Raw genomic sequence first — 19534 nt, forward strand, 5'->3', positions numbered from 1 at the left:
TCTAGCTGGGCTCTTAGGACGTTTGGAACGCTCGGTAGATTTTACTAATAGACGTAAACCTAATTATAATTAGACAGCTAAGAATAATTTTGTATTTCAAGAATCTTTTGATTGGGCTTTTCATAATTCTAGAAAAAAGTTTCCTAGGTTAAGTTTAAGTTCCCATTTTTATTATCTAAATCAAAAACACAATGATAAGCGTAATTTTTTTGTATTCTTTATAAGATTGTGAGTTCATCCTTCGCTCTATTGAATTTTAAAAAGCTTTGATACAGAAAAAATACGAAGAAAATCAAGTACCTATAGGTCGTTGTTTTTCTTTTGTTAAATATTTATTCTTCAAGCATTATCTCGTACGCTGTGGAATGAATAAAAACATTTAAGAAAAAGAAGGTAAATGCTTTTAAGATAATTTATATATGCATGACGTCATAAATAGCTTTGCCTTATATAAACTCATAAAATATTCACAATTTTTTGTGATCCATTGTATCCATGCAATAAATGGGATTGGAAATTTTATTAAAGGTCATTTAAAGCAGCGTTTGAATAAAAAGCTCATTTAAGTTTTTTATGTTACTACAAAATTTAATCAATCAAAATTTTATGTGCAGACAAAAAAACCATATAGAAAACTACCTGTCACTGCATACGATTAGATGTATGAGATATTCAATTGAAAACTGTAATCGATAAATACTATGTCGTAATTATACTTTTTACGAATTGAAAATATTTTGTGGGAGTTCCTTTATTTTGTAAATTTCGTCATTCAGCCAACCTAAATTAATCCTGCTAAAATCTACCCAAGCTGAGCTATTAGTGATTTAACAATGATTAGTTAAGCTGCAAGTTCTATATGTGAATCAAATTACCTTGGGTTGATATTTTGCAGATAAGCATAGAAAAGTTTGATTTATTTGATATACATGGTGGCTTTTTTTAAGTTGACATGTTGACTTTTGAAATTTGTTCTTTATGGTCCGTTTTGATCAAATAGATGCTTAACATATGTGATATTCGCACGAGTGATTTTGTACAAAACTTAATTTACAAAGAAAGGGATATCAATAAAACTTGATTTATATGTGTTAGTTTTTATAATAGTATGAATAGCCTAATAGATTTTTTGTTTGTAGTTATTTTGCATTAAGACACTTCTTCCACTATGATAAAACACATCCACTCTCTAAGTAGTGTTTTATTGGAATTTGATTTGAGGAATGTATTTTTTATTAATTCATTAATTAATTAGTAAGAGTGGTATAATTATCTCGTAAATTGGGCCTCAGATCCAAATTTGGTACAGAAAGTTCTGCAGTCAATAATAGAACACCCTATATTTCATGCTGTCAAATTACCTACTGAAAAGAGGCAACTGAGTTCACTTTAGTAGTTTTGATTTATGAACGAACAGAATAAAATAGACTATAATATTTTTTTTTTCAGATTCAACCAGTAGTGACCACACAAGCGCAACAGTGGAATTATGGATGATGGTACCAGATTAAATTTATCATTTAGTTTTACAAATGAGACGCAATACATTTTTCATGATGACGATCTAACAGGGCTAGATGGTGATGGTTCCGAAGAAGAAGATTATATATTTGATCGTACTGGAATACGTGTTTTATTCATTACATTGTATTCGTTAGTATTTTGTTGCTGTTTTTTCGGTAAGTTAAGAATAAACAAGAATTGCATTTCTATTTAAAAAGACATCTGAATGTAGTGTCGGCCATTTGTTATGGAGTTTTTAAATTACAAATATAACACTAGTTTTATTTTCTCTCATAAAGAAGTATTTTCTCTCATACTGTGTGAAGGTATTGCTAGATTTTGGTTAAATTTGATTTAAAAAAAGATTATGAAACACTTAACAAGGTCATTTAATGTACTTCGACCTTAAATTCTTTCAAAAATGACAAAACAAAATGGTAACAATGATATAAATGTTTCCTCATAAAAATTTTGAAATTGTGTCTTCTTGGCTTAAGCAAGGCTTTCTTAATCACAAACTTTTGATTTCCAAATAATTAATAATGCGTTTAAACTTAATTTCGCTTAAATATTTTAAAACGTAAAAATTTAAAGAAATAAATAAATAGATTGCTTTCCTTTAGTAAATTCAATTTTTCCAAGATCAAGGAAAAAGTAACTTTTTCTGAGTTATTCTTATGTTTCCATTTTTCTACATTCCATTTATATTAATAATTTATTTGTATACACATTTTTATTCGATTATTATTTTTCAAAGCATTGTGTAGTTCAAATGAAAATCGTTATTACCTTGACACATGAAAACCTTTATTTCCAACACATAAAATGGGTTTGACATTGACACAGGACTAAGTGCTCTACAGCTGCTTACTGTCTGATCTCTGATGAAAAATATAAAAAATCTGGTAAAAAATATTGAAAACATTAAATTCATTTTTTTATTTGTCTCTGTCTCTTCTAGGGGTGGCTTTTAGGGTGGCTTGGAACTACATTTAGTTGCTTCTTGCCCTCAAATTCATTATCAAGGACTTAAAAAACCGCAGAGAGACAATTTCTGAGGTAAAAATCAGAATTTTGGAAATTTTTTATCGTCGAAACCTCTAGGGGTAGTTTTAATGGGGTTGAAACCATCCTCAATTGCTTTTTGACCTTGAATTTTTGAACAGCGAACCTGAAGCTCCTCAAGAGACGATTTCTGAGGCAAAATCTTGAATTTAATAAAGTTTTTGTCTATCACTTCCAGGGGTAGTTTTAATGGGCTTGCAACCGTATTCAGTTGCTTTTTCCCCTTGAATTCATGATCTGTGACCTCAAAAACACTCGGGAGATATCTTTCGAGGTGAAAGATTGATTTATTTTCACTTTTACTATTTAGAGTGCTTTGGGGGTGGAAAAACTACCCTAATTTTCTCAGTTTTTTTTTTTTGTAATGCCAAGATTAGTGCGGCTGAATGTTCCTAAAGGTCTAAGGAACACGTACACAAAAAATTTTTGAAATCGGAGCTGTTCCACCACTTTTCCACCTTTGATGTTATTTTCCGGCTTATTTATTGCACTTTATTTTCTACCCAGTGGACACAGAATGAATCTAACATGTCTCATTATTTTTTGGTTTTTTTAAAAATATGTATTTAACAATTCTTAGCATCAACAAATTTTTGGAAAACTCCTGCCCGATTAACACTTCTGTCCGATTTTATTTATTATTTCATCTGCAAAATGCTACATTATCAGCACGTAGTATGGGCTGTATTTTATTTTCAAAAATTTAGGTTCTTTACCAAAAAATTTATGTATATAATTTATATATAAGCTGTTTTATAACTAGTGTACTATGGAATGTAAAACTATTAGTAATTTATTAAATATTTCAAATATTTCCTAAATTATGAATAAAGTTATGTATTCAAATAAACTTACAAAAAAATTACCAATTCGAAAAATTCATGTCACACATACATAACTGATATTCCCATATAATACAATTTACGATTTACGAAAAAATAAACAACAGTTGGTTATTTTTTTATAAGAAATATTTTTTACTTTTAAACTTTTGTTCTATCTCTAACGGTTTACAAGATGGGTCCTACGGACCCAAGACCCAATTGACCTATGTTGCTCATTTACGAACTCGTTCTACTTTTTACATCCAGAGTACGCTGTAAAAATTTCAGCTTGATATCTTTTTTCATTTTTGATTTATCGATTTGACAGACGGGCGGACGGACGAACATTCGAAAATAAACTAATTAGGTAATTTTATGAACACCTATACCAAAATTTTGTTCTTAACATCAATATTTTTAAGCGTTACACACTTGGGACTAAACTTAGTATACCTTGCATATTACATATATGCATGGTATAATAACGATAATATGATAGTATCTACATCTTAAATGCGATACTCTGTATTAACTACACGAACAATATTAACGATTTCGCCCTATCTATCTAATGTTATAGACTATTTTGGTTCTAAAGTCCAGAATCATAATCTGATCTAAGCCAATTTAAAATTAACTATTATTACATTTAGCATCTCAATTTGGCTATTCAACTATTTGAATCAGAAATTCCCGCAATAAAATAGAGTAGAACATGATAGTATAAAATCGAAATAAATGTAGCGTTAGGTGATCAACCTGGTATAAAAGATTCACAAATGTATGTCAATATCTTTCTAAAGTTAACATACAGATGATATGAATTTATCTATACAACATATATACCTAATACACTGGTATAGTATTCTATATGTACCTAAGTAAATTGATTTGAAAACTTTTGGCATGATGTCTTTCATAATACTTTTTCATCTGCAAGATGAGGATTTCATCGAACCATTTCATAAAAAAAAAAGTAATCTTAAATATGTTTCATTTTTTTTCTTAATTTCAAATTCCAATACAATTTTTCACAACAATCTATCATGTATGTAAATAAAATATGTAGAAACTTATAACGGGTGATTAAATAAAAAATAAATAGGGTCATTCAAATTGAGTTCACCTTATATGTAATTTCGTGTGTTATTTGATAGCACATAAAATCGACCTCCTATCGGACGTAGTTTCAAGTCCTAACTCATAATTGGATGTGATTTTTAAATCAGATAGATATTTGAAAAAAAATTATCTTTCGTTTATCTTTTTACAAATTTTTCATTTAGGGAAATCTTTTCATTTAGGGAATTTAATTCCCTAAATGCGACTTGCAACATCAAATTCTATTAGTAGGCAACATGAAATCCTAGTTCAACTATCGAGTTGAGTTAGGGGTTGATAGAACACTAAACATTATTTGTTAGGCGAATTCGGCTTGTAAAAAAAAGGACATTTACAAATAATCTTTAAGGTGGGTGGTACAGCTGGTTTCAATGTCCCTATAAATTTTTTATTTGAAATAAAAACAAAACATTATGATATAGTATGTTGTTTTTTAATTCCCGAGCGCTCTCTTTTTATATTTTTCCTCACAAATAACATATGTATGTTTTGACATGTTCTTCTTCAGTAGGTACTAGCTTCTTATTGGCAATTTGCTATGTGTACCCTCTACAAGTTTTTCTGTAACATATGGTAAGCTTTATATTGATGAAAATGAAATCGCGGAAAAGACTACTCCCGCTAGACGTCCTTCTTGGTTTAAGGATTTCGATGATAAATTACGAAGATCAGCGATATATATGCGAGTGTGCCATCATGCCGTTATGCAATAAGCCATGCTTGGGGTGTTGCGAGTCAAAATTTCAATTTATCTCAGAAACCGTTTAGGTAATATTCCATATATATATATTGCGGGAGGGAACGTATCTTTTATGATGTATCTAGAATATACATGCTGTCAATAATTTTTTGAGAAATTTTCATTATTTTGACGTTATCTACCAGTTGATGAAATCCTTCCGCTGTTTTAACTTGAATCATTCTGTATAAGTTAGTATAAAAAGTTATATCTTAACAATTTCATGATATTTTTGTCGATTATTATAATGTTTGTACGCGAATATTTGCTGGTCATAAAAAGCCGTACTTTAAAAAAATATTTTAATAATAATGGCATTCAGGAACATAAAAATTCATACGAAAAGAAGTTTTAAATGAAAAATGTTTATTAAAAGGAAAATATTTTTCCACTGAATAAGTCTTTAAAGTTTTAAAACTTTATGTTACATGATAAAATGAGCGTTAACAGATTAACTCTTGACGCCGATGAAGAAAAAAGAAACATTGGTTTTTGTAATAAAAATCGTAATGTATAAGGAAACTAACCAGTTTGTACAGTTTGAAATATTCGTTGATTTAAATGTATAATAGCTGTCTATAAAATCACCGCTGTTTTAACTTGAATCATCTTGTATAAGTTAGTATAAAAAGTTATATCATTACAATTTCATGATATTTTTTTCGATTATTATGTTTGTACGCGAATATTGGCTGGTCATAAAAAGCCGTACTTAAAAATATTTTAATAATAATGGCATTCAGGAACATAAAATTTCATACGAAAAGAAGTTTTAATTGAAAAGATAAACTCTTGACGCCGTTGAGGAAAAAAGAAACATTGGTTTTCGTAATAAAAATCGTAATGCATAAGGAAACAAACCAGTTTGTTCAGTTTGAAATATTCCGAACGCTCGCATTGATTTGAATGTATAATAGCTGTCTATAAAATCATGAAGGCAATATTGAATATATAACTGAATTTTATAGAATCTATCACCGAATTTGAGAATTTTGGGAACTTTTACCATCTATCAAATGTATCGTGAAATTAGTATATTAGTAAAGAGAATATTTGGAGTACTACAACGATTCAAGAGAGAAAAAATCAACCAAAAACACAGACTAACAATTTTGTTTATTATTTGTATATGTCTTTAGCCATATATTACCATAAAATTTGTGTTGCATCATTGATAAGATAAAATGCATACAAACTTCCATTGAAAAGTTGAAAAACAGATACATGGATCGGCCGCGTAACGTTAGTAAAAGGTCAGAAAAACCGTTGCGCATTGGACCAACCCTAATATAAGTTCCCGATGGGCCGCTTACCGTCCGTACGCCCCTGTTAGCCATACACGTCAGTTCACGCTGACTACTATGAATTATTTCATATTTGAAAATATGTTTGGTTTAAATGTGAACAAATGAGACGATAGTGAGTCGATTGTTTTTTTTTCTACGCTACAAGGCAGCGGTAGTAAAAGTTATTTACGGGAGATTTCAATTATTCATTCGGTTAACGTATTTTTATTTTTTTATGAGAAATGGGACTATAATGCGTCAATTGTCGTCAAGGTCAGACTTTTGCTATAGTCGAGGTTGATCCATCAATTTTCCACGCCACAAGAAAGTCATAGCTTGAAACTTTTAACAAAGAATTTTGTAATAAACGACTGGGTTGAGTGGCTCATTGTAAATTCACTGAATGCCATTTTGTTCAAAAAGCACGTTGAGAGGCAATACGAGGTCGTAAAATTACCTTTATATATAATTTATTTTTATCATTATCTCGAGTAATAAGTCTGAATAATAAAACACAAAAAATCATCAAAATTATTTCTTTCCTTCAGTTCACTCCATATATTTTACCTTCTGTATATGTGCCTACCTACCCTCATTCTCAAAACAATAATTTAAAAAAACAAAAAATGAATTAGATTTTTTATTTAAAACGTTTTTTTTTGTATCTATTCATTAAAATTTTTATGATTTTTTTTATAAATAAAAACTCATACAAATTAAATTTGATTTAAAATAAATTTGATTTAAATTTGATTTAGTATAGGCATGGCCTTTATGCTTTACATTACTACCAAGCTTTGCGGAAGTTCCAGAAATATTAATTTTGTTACAGTTTAGAGAAAACTTTGAGACAAACACATTAACGGCCATGGAAAATTATGGTATACATAGTAAAATATTATGGTTTGAATGTTAAAAACTAATGGAATTGGAAGTACACCAACACCAGCTGGTATCTGGTACGATTTTCTGTGTCCAGAAAATATTTATACAAATGCGTGTATCATCAAACACACATAATATACGCAGTCCACAGTCTAGAAAGAAGCCATGGTATACATGACCTTGAAGGGAAACGGGAAAATAATTCGGATAAAGAATAGATCCGGGATACTGCTCTGAACAAGAAATATATATTCCGATACGCATGAATTACTTAGCAGCGAAATGTTCAACAATATCAATTTTTTATAAGATATTCCACGTCTGTATTTCCAATATAGAGATAGTAGAATTAGCTCTAAGATCATAAATGTTTTGGTAACTTCAAAAATCGAAAAAACGTTCAGATGAATATAAGTGAGTGAAAAAATACTTACTATCTACAATCGGCTAGGTTTTAAAAACACAAAAATTGAATTTGGTTCGAAAAACAAAATCAATTTCCAAGCCCTATCTTTGTAAAAAAGCACGCAAAATTGTACGATCACTGAAAATAGTACCTACAAAAGAGTACCTAAAACTTTTTTCAGGGATAGACGGATGCATAGGAACATATGTAATTGGTAAGAGAGGAATCGGTATACCAAACCAGTGACTATCACAGCTCGTGCCAATACTTATAAATAAACCATAACAATTTTCAATTGACGGTAATTCAAGAAGACAGTTTGTTGTGGTCGTACTCTTTGTCTGTATGACTATTTTCTACCATGAAGATATCCCGACTAGAAATTTTCACGTGCTCCCACTTGGGACCCAGCTTGGTTGCCCAATTGGGAACCCAAATTGGGCTGTAACGCAGAAACTTATTTGGGGCCCGTTGGGGCATTCCCTATTGGTTCCCGATTGGGCAGTCCCTATAGGTTCCCGAATGTGCAAGCCCTATGGGTTCCCAATCGAATAATCCCGGTCTGTTCCGGCTTAATTTACCTTATTGTAAATCATTTGCCCCTTGTTAATCAATACAATCATGATGTAGCCTATAGCTTCAAATTAAAAATATACTGGAAATTATTAAGCAAATTTTTTTATTTATAAATTTATAAAAATACAATAGATCCAGTCAATAGAATGATCATTTTTTTAAACGAAGAAGACGATGGCCATCCCAATCTCGAGCACCTTGTATCACTGCTGTCATTGCCTTCAAAATTTCTTTATCGTCTAGTGGGTTTTCGGGACTGGAAGCTAGTTTTTTAATAAAGACATCTGTAATAATTTAAAAAAAAAATTATTAATGAAAGAACTATTTTTTTTAATAATTACAATATAACTTGTGATCGAAATTTTTACCTTGTATACTTGAATAAAAACTAGTGCGGAGTTGTTTCACATCTTCTGGTTCGTAGACGACCAAGTTCACATTTTACATAACCTCAAAATGTTCCTTACACATATGTCAAAATAATAAAATTCAATTAAACGTAAATGCACTTAAAAAATTTTATGATATAGTATGATGCTGAATTTTTATAAATTAAAATAACAAAAAAAAATTATAAAAAATCACTTATTTTCGATTCATACTCGATCATTTGTTAATCACAGTGTTTTATTATGTCAAATAAAAAACTTCTCGTAGCGCCATCTGGTGAAATGTTTTAAATAAATAAAACGCGGAAAATTCAAAAATGAACAACTGATACTTTTGATGCAAATAGAAGGGAAATAGGAATAACAGAATAATATTAAGAGAAAAAAATAGATTATGTAAAAAACGAAAAGTTTATAAATACTCAAAGTACAGAGTTAAAAGTGAAGTAAAGCGTTTTGAATTAAAACTTTTTTAGGGAAATTATATTTTTTTAAATTCATAACTATTTACTTACTATAAAAAAATAACTTAAACAAAAAAAATTAATTGAAAAATTATGATTGTTTTTAATAAAGTAGGAAATTTTTTAGATCAATTAACTGTACTAAGATTAAGAACATATATATTTGCTTTATTCAAAGCAATCAAATTTTTCAAAATCCGGTAAAAATAGAGTAAAGATTATTTAATTTTTACATCGGGCTATCCCAACGTGTTCCCAACCAGGTCCCACTCAAACAATTAAACCGTTGTGTTTATCATTTAATTTAATTTGGGCTTTCCCAATAAGTTACCAAATAGGCCCCAGTTGGGAAAAACTATTTAAAATCGCCTATTTTTACATTGGGCTATCCCAAAAGGTTCCCAATTGGATCCCAATTGGGATAGATCTATTTTAATTTAATTTGGGCTTTCCCAATAAGTTACCAAATAGGCCCCAGTTGGGAAAAACTATTATAAAATCACCTATTTTTACATTGGGCTATCCCAAAAGGTTCCCAATCGGATCCCAATTGGGATAGACCTATTGGGCCATGCCCCAACAAATCCCAAGCGGGCCCCAATATAAGTACTGGGACAATTTCTAGTCGGGATATTAGTTTTGTGATTGTAGTAATTTTTCAATATCAAATACTTTTTGATTAGTCAGATATAATTACTTTTGGCTCTGACTGTGTGAGAATGAGTTAATTATTCATTTGAATAACAATTTTTTAATTTAATTGTTGAATGAAACCAAGTAGAAATTTAATTTTTGTGGTGGAATTTTATCACATAAAAAAAAAAAAAAAAAAAAATTTAAAAAATTATATGGTTCCATTGTTCTATCCCGACGAAAAATGTCATTGATTATATCAAATGAAGAATTTATTGATTGTATTTATATAATTTATATACATTCGAAGAGCGGTAGGAATATCTCAAGAATGTAAAACAATTTTTTTCCTTAGCGACAACATTTTGATATTCAGAATAATAGGGTACTTTCGGTTGTGAAAAATAAAAGTTCAAATTTATGTAAAAATATACTTAAATGTTCTTATTTCGAGGCATAAAAGCACATTTTTCTTTTATAATATTAAAATTAAAAATCGTAATTTTTAAATTGTATATCACGTGACCTAAAATGTGGGCAAGCCCTGATGTGATTTCATATCGGCATGAACCACAGACCATCAGTTAGTTCAGTGTAGATAGCTGGGTATAATATATCCATAGATAACAAATATTTATTTTTGTTATAATTAGTTGTCTTTGAATATATCTGTCAAACTTATCTGTTATTTCGTATAATGATACCGATATTACGTCACCAAATTGGATGCCCGCGTTTTTGATAATTTAAAAAAGATTTATAATTTAATTTAAGTTTTTAGCAAGAAAGCGTGTGTATTTTTCCAAAATAAATTTTTGCTGGCTTTTTATAAGCAAAATCAACATTTTGGAGTAGGTACTTTTTCAAATATAGTCGAATACCCTATTATAACCATTTCTATAGATTTTAAACCGGTGAACACGAAAATCTTAATTAAATTTTCATAAAGTAAAGCACTTCCCTCCCGCCATCTCCACCCTTCACTTTGTGGTAGTACTTTGTAATATGTATAACCCAAATTCAATTAAAGTTTCATGTTCAGAATGACTCGTTGAGAAACTGGTATTGTATACATATAGATGAGAGATATGAAAATTGAAATCTCTGCGTGAGTTACCTTTGCTTTAAGCAACAAAATCAGTTCATCGAATAATTTTTGCAGATCAAAAAGCTTCATGCGTTTTGAACAATTATACAATTATATGTTTGGGTATAAAAGAATCGAAATTTCGCAGTTACATACCCTCTTTCTAACTAACATGCCGAACTACAATACAAGTTTTCATGTTGATATTGATGGTTTGAGTAAAAAAATCAACGCATAGATAAACTTTTTCTTATGTAAAATGTCATTGCACAATTATTTTATGCAAAATACTCAAGAACTTTCAGAGGTATGGGTTAAAATCTTATGGAATACTTAATAAACTACATCATTCGTGGGAAATTTGATCGAAACTCTCTTAAAAAAATTTATTTAGATCGTTTCTTATTACACTGGATATCTTGGTAGCGGCTAGGCTGTTTCAATTAATAAAAACTATAACCATACTAACTTGAAAACTGTATCATTTTCTTCGAAATTCTATTTTTATATATTTAATATTATACCTGTTATCTTGGTATACCTTTTAACCTTTAATTTATAACAGTCAACCTCTCATCCTGTTAATTTAATTTAATAGCTTATAAAAAATTTAAGGAATTTATGATAAGCAAAATACAAAAATGAAAAGTCGTACCTAACTTGATAGTTGTATCAGCTTAGAGAATTTTTTTCAGCAAATGATACAACAATATTAGTAATAGTCATATAATTTCACTATTTACATATATTTCAATAATTTTATACAGGATGCTTTATGATTGACTGCAACCCACTTGACATCCTGAATTAGCTGAAAAAAAAAAGAAACAAAAAGCTCTTGACCAAATTTCGATCTGGTGAAAAATTTTTCTATTCACAGACTAATGAAAGTCAATAGGTTTAGTAAGTGTCACTTAATAATATGAACGAAAAGTATGGAAAAATGTAGCACAGCTGTATCCACAGTCGTAAGAAAACAAATACAGTAATTTGACTTATGCTAACCTGGAGTCTAGCTGTATATTTTAACGTAAAGTTTCGAGCAAAAACCGTGAGTAAAAATAACGGCCATTTGAAAAGGTAAGGTAAAACTGTGATATACACAGCTATCCACTGATTTTTTATGCGAATTTTGTAACCAAGAAAGATCTGACAAGCAAAATGTCGACGTAAGAGTGGAAACTCCAGGGTTATTGATACGATGATTGTTTTCAGTACGAAAGTTTCTTTGACGTGTAAGAAGTTATATTACCTTTTGGTGTCATTCCATCATCAGCTCAAAACACATAGCGTCGATTTTACGTTATGTTTCAGAAGAAATTCACTTAATATTACTAAAAATGTTAATTTAGTCTTGGGTACTACCAACTAAAACAGTGAATAAATGGTTTTTCATTTCATGAATGTACATAAACAGGCGACTAAATGTAAATCTTTCAGTTTATAGGTTTTTTAGGGACGCGTTACCATAAAGGTTACTATTTTTTTCTACTGTTTTAAACGAATTATTTTTTTATCACACAAGACAAACACATTTTTATGACATTAATTTATGAGTTTGTATGATAAGATAGAGCATAAACATTTACTCGCTATTATTTTTTTTTTTTTAAATTCGTCGTAACAAATTATTATCATTTTCATAGCGATACAAAAAATATAATTCGATGTATGTAGAAGTCATAGACTTTTTATTTTTTGTTATGATAATTCTTGTAAAAGTACAGAATGATTCTCTAACAGAGCATGCAAAGGTAAAATATGCAGAAAATCACGGGCGGCCTTCTTAAACAAATAATTTAATAAGATAATTTCCTGTTTGATATTTAACAGTTAGTCCTTGATGCATATTTATTCCAGTTTAATGATCTAACGATCGTAGATATGTCCAACTATAGCTTCAAATAATGGAATGGATTATAAAATACGATTTTAAGTTTTTTGTGTCCGAGTAAGGTTTAATTGTCAATATCTGGATGACCGAGCTTTGCTCGGTTATTCGCCAATAGATGTCAGCAAGAGTCATATTTTTCACTTTAGACTACTCAAACGCCTCCTTTTTGTTATGTTATAATTTGCATTGTATTTCATTAACTACGTTATACACCAATAGATGTCTGATGAATTTTTCATGAAAAGACGGATAAAATGACATTTCTGATAAATGAAACCTAGCTAGATCGACTTATCGCCCCAAAAAACCCCTACATACTCATTTTCATGAAAATCGTTGGAGCCATTTCCAAGATCCTTGATATATATATATATATATATATATATATATATATATATATATATATATATATATATACAAGAATTGCTCGTTTAAATATATAAGATAATAATATATGTCGATGACGAAGATATCAATTGAAGACGGAACAGCTTATAAGATCAGCAAATCAACTTTATTTTCTGGATTTTAGATCCAGTAATCTCCATTTAAAATATTTCATAAATCAAGCTGAAGTCATTTTTATCTCTTTCTACAATTTTCAACACCTCTCAGGTTTCTCAAAATTTCTAAATAATCGATTTTTCAAATAGCCTCCCGATATTTTACTTATCCTTAGGCATTTTTTTTATTATTTTCTACCTGTTTGGAAAAACCGCTAACAAGAAAATCCTCTGGAAACCTCCTGTTTTTTTTAAATTAACTCAACCAACTTTCGATTTCCAAGTTTTGTCTAAAAAAACTATTTCATTTTTGCTAGTTAATGTAAAATTCGACGTACTATTTTTTTAGCCAAAATTTTTATTAAAACTTATAAGGAAAATTTTTTGTCCACATATGAAATTTTTATTTACTGTAAAATTTGATTTAAGCAATACAATCAGTTTCAGCCATCCTTAGATTAAAGAACTTTTTAGCTTCCATATTCATGACAACATGGGACATTTTTATTTACAGGGACATTGCCTTCAATTTTTAATGTCTTCTAGAATATTTACTTTTTCTATTAATCCAGAAATCCTGAATATTTGCTTTTTCCACTGATTACCGTCACTTTTATATACTGATCTGGGTCATTGAAAATTAGTCCTGTTATTAGCACAATTTGACAATCACTGTTGTAAAAGTGGAAATTTACATACTGCGACAAAATTTCCTGGAAATTACACCAGAACAAAATAACGACGTTAAAATTCATATTTTTAATAAAAGAGTACTTCATAAAAGACTTCCTTCTAAGAGAAAAAATTTTGAGTACATTTTAAAGAAATAATTGTAAGTACTACCTACTGGAAAAACTTTATTATAAAGCTTATTGAACTAAATATATTGAGTTAAAAAAAAAGAGTGTGTGTACTTATGTACACGCGTTAGAAGTTATACTTCTTTGGCGTATGAAAAAAATTTAAAATAAGTCAAATGCAGTAGTAATCGACAATAAATATTAAAATCAATCAAAAAGATTTTGTTAAAGATTTGTCAAGTAATCTGTAATATAAATTAAAAAGAGATGATTAAAATTATTCGATTCGATTCACAAAATGATAAAATATTATTATCTAAAGTAATAAATAATAAATAATAAATAATTAAATTTTATTATTATTTGATTATTTGTTAGAAAAATAATAAGTTCTTTAGAAATATATCTATATATTATACTTACAAAATTAACCTCTAATATTTGAAAACACTGTAACTATACACTGTACTGTAACTATATTCAGTGTTGATATATTTTTTTATTATTTCAATTCTGTGGCTAACTTCATCATGTCGTTCGTGCGCGCGCAGCTCACAAATTCACTCTCATCCAAACGCGCCAAAAGAAGTATAACTTCAAAAATAAGCTACATATATTTTTAAAATTAATAACAAATTTCTATCACCAAACAAAACTAATTAAAGCTGTCTTTTATTATTTTCAACCCTAACTAATATAAAGACATTAATTTCTATACTTGAAAAAATTTAACGTAAGAAAAGTCATTCATATTAAACCTGAAAAATTATATTTTGAAAATAACGCGCCCACGTGGTAAAAGAAAATCTTTAGAAATATTTCTTTATTCATTTTCATTTGAGTTTTTTCTAAAAATAAATTATAATATAAAATTATAATTTTTTAAATTTATTTCATGAAGTCAGCACCTTCAAATATTTTAGTTATATCCCTATATATTATAAATGTGAAATTAAGAATGTTTGTTTGTTTGTTTGTTATGCTTTCACGCAAAAACTAGCGAATGAATTTGACTGTACATTAATAGAGCTCATACATCAAAATAACACATAAGCTATAATTCATAAAGATATAAAAAAAAAAATAATATTAATAATAATTAAATTTATTCTGACATTTTACTGCTCCATCTATGATCATCATAAATTAAAGATTTCTTTAACAATTAAAAATAGTAAATATAAAACATGTTCATTGCCATCTTTTCTGAAATATTCAATAAATTAAGTTTATTTTACACTTATAATAAAAATGGAAAACGTGCATATATTTTAGCTGTGGATAAGTGAGTTCAAGATAGGCGGAGGGTATGTTTTACACATTTAAGCCCAGTGAAGCGGGCGGGTATCAAGCTAGTAATTTATAAAATAAAGAGTTAGTTAAATATCATTTGAAAAGTTTTACTAAAATAATTTTAAACGAAAAGCGAAAGTGGTCAAGGTCTCTGTGGTATAAGTGGTCAATATATATTATGTGGTCGGCTTGAAAGGTATGGAAGTTTTTAGAAAACCTCAATGAGTTACGGTTACATTTATTACTGAAGAATACATGGTATGTGTTCCTTAGACTTAGACAGAGTACCAGTATTTTTAAGCGTTACAAACCTGGGACTAAACTTAGTATATCTTAGTATATTTCATATACATGGTATAAAAAAACAGATTACTTTTATACTTCACCTCTCCGAACACGAAAAAAAAACAATTGTTTTTTGCTTGGTACATATTTTTAAATTGTATCATTTGTTTTGTTCAAATATTTATACAACAAACAAATTGCTTACCTTTTGTTTTAATCAATCACAAAACTTTTCTTTTTATAATTTGAAACTTTTTTTTTTCTAAAAATGTTACCACCAGACCAACCACAGATAAATCTGTTTCTTTTTTTATCATTATTTATTATTCAAATGGTTGCGTGTAAAATTATAGGTAAACATGAAATTGAATATTTTCTTGTTTTTGGGTAATTTATATTTTGTAGAGGAGGGAGACATATTTATTATGATTGTACAATTCTCGTGGTTATGAAATATATTCTTGTTATAATCAATGTATTAAGGAATAGGGAATATTCATGTATTTTTTTATATTTTGAATTCATTGTTTACACCGTTATAACAATATAAAAAAATATAAATACTGCTTAAAATTGCTGTATTTAAGTGTAAAAAAGTATTTAAAATACATTATAATTATGAGATATTTAAACGCAGTTTTTTGGCGCTCTCTGTTGATGACGTGTAAGTACGTGATCTGTCAAATGGTGACAGTTCAATGTATAATTTACATTTAAAAAAATGAATTTACAACACAGAATTTACACTCGTTATTATTAAGTTTTCGAATAAAAAGCCGTAGAATAGTATAATTTAATGAAATACCATATAAACTGTAAGAAATTAATATCATATAGTATGTCAACAAATTTGACAAACCCGTACTTTGATGTCACGTCCGTATAAAAATTTGAATTTCCGTTTTAGAAATTTTTAAATGCCCTCACTGAATTTGTACTTTTATTAATTAATTTTTAGTAATTAAAAAGATATTAATTACTAAAACAATCGTTTAGTTGAAATGTCCAGTCATTATAATATTCCCTATTAAGTACATTAAAAAAATTCATAAAATAAATTGTGACTTACAATTATTACAAAAGATTACTGATCTTTAACTTCTCAGTATAGAAATGTTATTGTAATGAGTCCGAAAATAAAAATCGAAATTTTTAATATATTTTTGCCTTTCCTAGTCCTGAAAATGTATCAAGACCAAGTTTACCAATGTATCAAGACTACATGTTAATTATGAGGTATATGTGTTTTGAGACATTTTTTTATTCGCGATATCAATTCGTGAATGAAATATCATAGCGATCTCGATTTTGTATTAATCGTTGCGTAATGCGGCGCAGAAACTGAAAATTTTCTGTTAATATCAAGAGACTGGAAACTTTGATAATTAATAAAGTTGTAAAAAATTACTTAAATAAAAATTTATCCTCTGAACATTTAAAGAACTGAATTTTACAATCTTGTATAATTAAATCGTGTTGAATGTGTACGTGTACACTATAAGTGTCGCACTTACACGAAAAGCTTGTTTAAATAATTATTTTAATTTTGTCATTTTTTTAAATATAACTTGAGACTAACATCATGAATCTTGATTAATTTGAATTTTGTAACAACCATGAACGTATTTACAATTTTTTTTTAAACTTTTTTGTTCGTGTAGGTAATTATTGCAAATAAACACTGGGTATCATAACTTATCTTAATATATATATTTCTTGTGTGCGTGTGTATGTAATTGAACTCCTCCTAGACGGCTGAACCGATTTTGATGAAATTTTTTGTGTGTGTTCGTGGAGATTCGAGAATGGTTTAGATTTAGATTCAATTTGGTCCAGTACAACTGTTTTTGAGGGCTCCGTACCAAAAAAATGAAATTTCATTAAATGGTGGGAGCGCATATAAATCATATCACATTATGTATACTATGTGTACTATGTATTTTTAATAGTATTCAGGTATTGTCAATAGGCATTTATTAGAGCCATATGCGAGCGCAGCGAGCTCTACTATCAAAGGTCAGGCCAAAGGTCGAAGGTCAGGCCACTCCAATAAATAGGAGTTAAATTGGGGTTTAGCGGGATGGGTTTAGCGGACAGGCTAAACGTAGTATAGGTATTCATGAATTGGAGTTACGTTTTTACGGGACAACGTCCGTCGGGGCCGCTAGTTATTATATATATTTCTTGTGTATAAATGTTAATCACTGAACTCTTCCTAGTCGGATGGATCGATTTTGTTGAAATTTTGTACGTGTATAAAACTAATACCCGAGCTTATACGTAATGCAAAATGACTTAGAAAACAATTGAGTAATGAGTAAACAATTGCGGTTGCAAACAAATATGCTGAACTCTAAATAAATAAACAACTTACGACAATAGAAAAATATTTTAGGCAGCAAAACCTAAATAAAATAATTATAAAAAAGTAAATTAAGTTATGCCTATAAAAAAAAGGCCACAGTTTTCATTTGGTAAGGTTTTCATTTTTATTCATTTACTCGTTTTATTTTAACAAACTTAATTTTGACAAACTTTTATCTGACATTTATTTTCTTGTTGTTTATTTATAACCACTCATTTAATGTCATATAATTTGGAATGTTTTACATAGCCTCTAATCGTTGATCCGGTTCATTAATAGGGAAAGGTGGCCTTTAATGACCCCCCTAAGAAAGAATGTTAGGTTCCTTCGAAACCTAACGATTTTCGAAAAAATGTTTTTATTAATTAATGTTAGTTTTTTTATGAGGATCAATTTTCTAATTTAAAGTATTATTTGGCTCCAAACAGAGCAAGATGTCCCCCATCAAACTCGGCAACTTTTATTTTATTACAAAACGAGATATTAATCATAATAGATTTCGACATATGACAAAATGGTCCACCCTGTATATAAAAGTTTCTTTTTCATTCAAGGTTTCATTCATTTCAAGGTGAACATTACTTTCATTCACAATGCCAACAATGATAATTACTAAGCACAATTTATATATACGTGACTGTGTCATTTTATTTTAAGGATACGATGTAAATATGGTATTTAATACCACCAACAAGAGCTCAATTGAATTACTGAGAATAAAATTATATTTTATATTTATTCTGTTCATTTCAAATTCAATTTTTAAGCCCCTGCCATTAATAAGTTCGTGTATGACAAGAAAATATAATCACTGTTTGAGGGTTTTTGCCAAGTGGGTGTTAAATATTACATCAACCGAGCCTCGAACCATTCACTCAAATCTGTAACTGTTATGTCTAATGTTGAATTTTTGAATGAATACGAAGTCATTAAATTAATATTATAAGAACTCTTTGTCTTATAATTTACCGGTAATGAAAACCAAATACTTTATATTGCATTTGTGTTATATTGCATAAACTTATTGAAAACATGAATAACATGTAGCTGCAATTGCTTATATTTTTTGTAAGCAACTGTCAAACTTTAGTATTCGAATTTCATAAATGCAAGAACAATTAATTACAATGTATAATCATTTCAACCCTCAGAAACTTCAATGTATAAAATATTAAAAAAAAGTCATGGGGACTGAAGACGGAAGTAAAAACTTAATACTTTGGAAAAACTGTGTTTTTTTTTTAAAATTTTTTATTTAATCTATATATAAGTGGTACCCCTTTGAAAAAATCGAGAAAACGCAAACAAAATTTTGTTTTTTAAGGTGTATGGGGCAATTTTGATCCAAAAAGTATAAAAATCAAGTTAATTTAATGATTGGATGCAGAGTTTTTGGGATATCGCAATATTTGCAT

At 28.7% G+C, this 19534-nt stretch overlaps 1 protein-coding gene across 1 annotated transcript in view; it reads left to right on the top strand.

The window, feature by feature from the left end:
* Window positions 1-1489: 1489 nt before the first annotated feature.
* The window catches only part of LOC123291118 (trissin receptor-like), a 97123-nt gene continuing 79078 nt past the window's right edge, over window positions 1490-19534 (top strand). Inside the window, exon 1 of the mRNA XM_044871583.1 lies at window positions 1490-1679. Coding sequence (XP_044727518.1) covers window positions 1490-1679 — 190 coding nt within the window. The remainder of the gene's footprint in view (window positions 1680-19534) is intronic.

The sequence above is a fragment of the Chrysoperla carnea genome, chromosome 1 (genome assembly GCF_905475395.1).
Source record: "Chrysoperla carnea chromosome 1, inChrCarn1.1, whole genome shotgun sequence".
NCBI lineage: Eukaryota > Metazoa > Arthropoda > Insecta > Neuroptera > Chrysopidae > Chrysoperla > Chrysoperla carnea.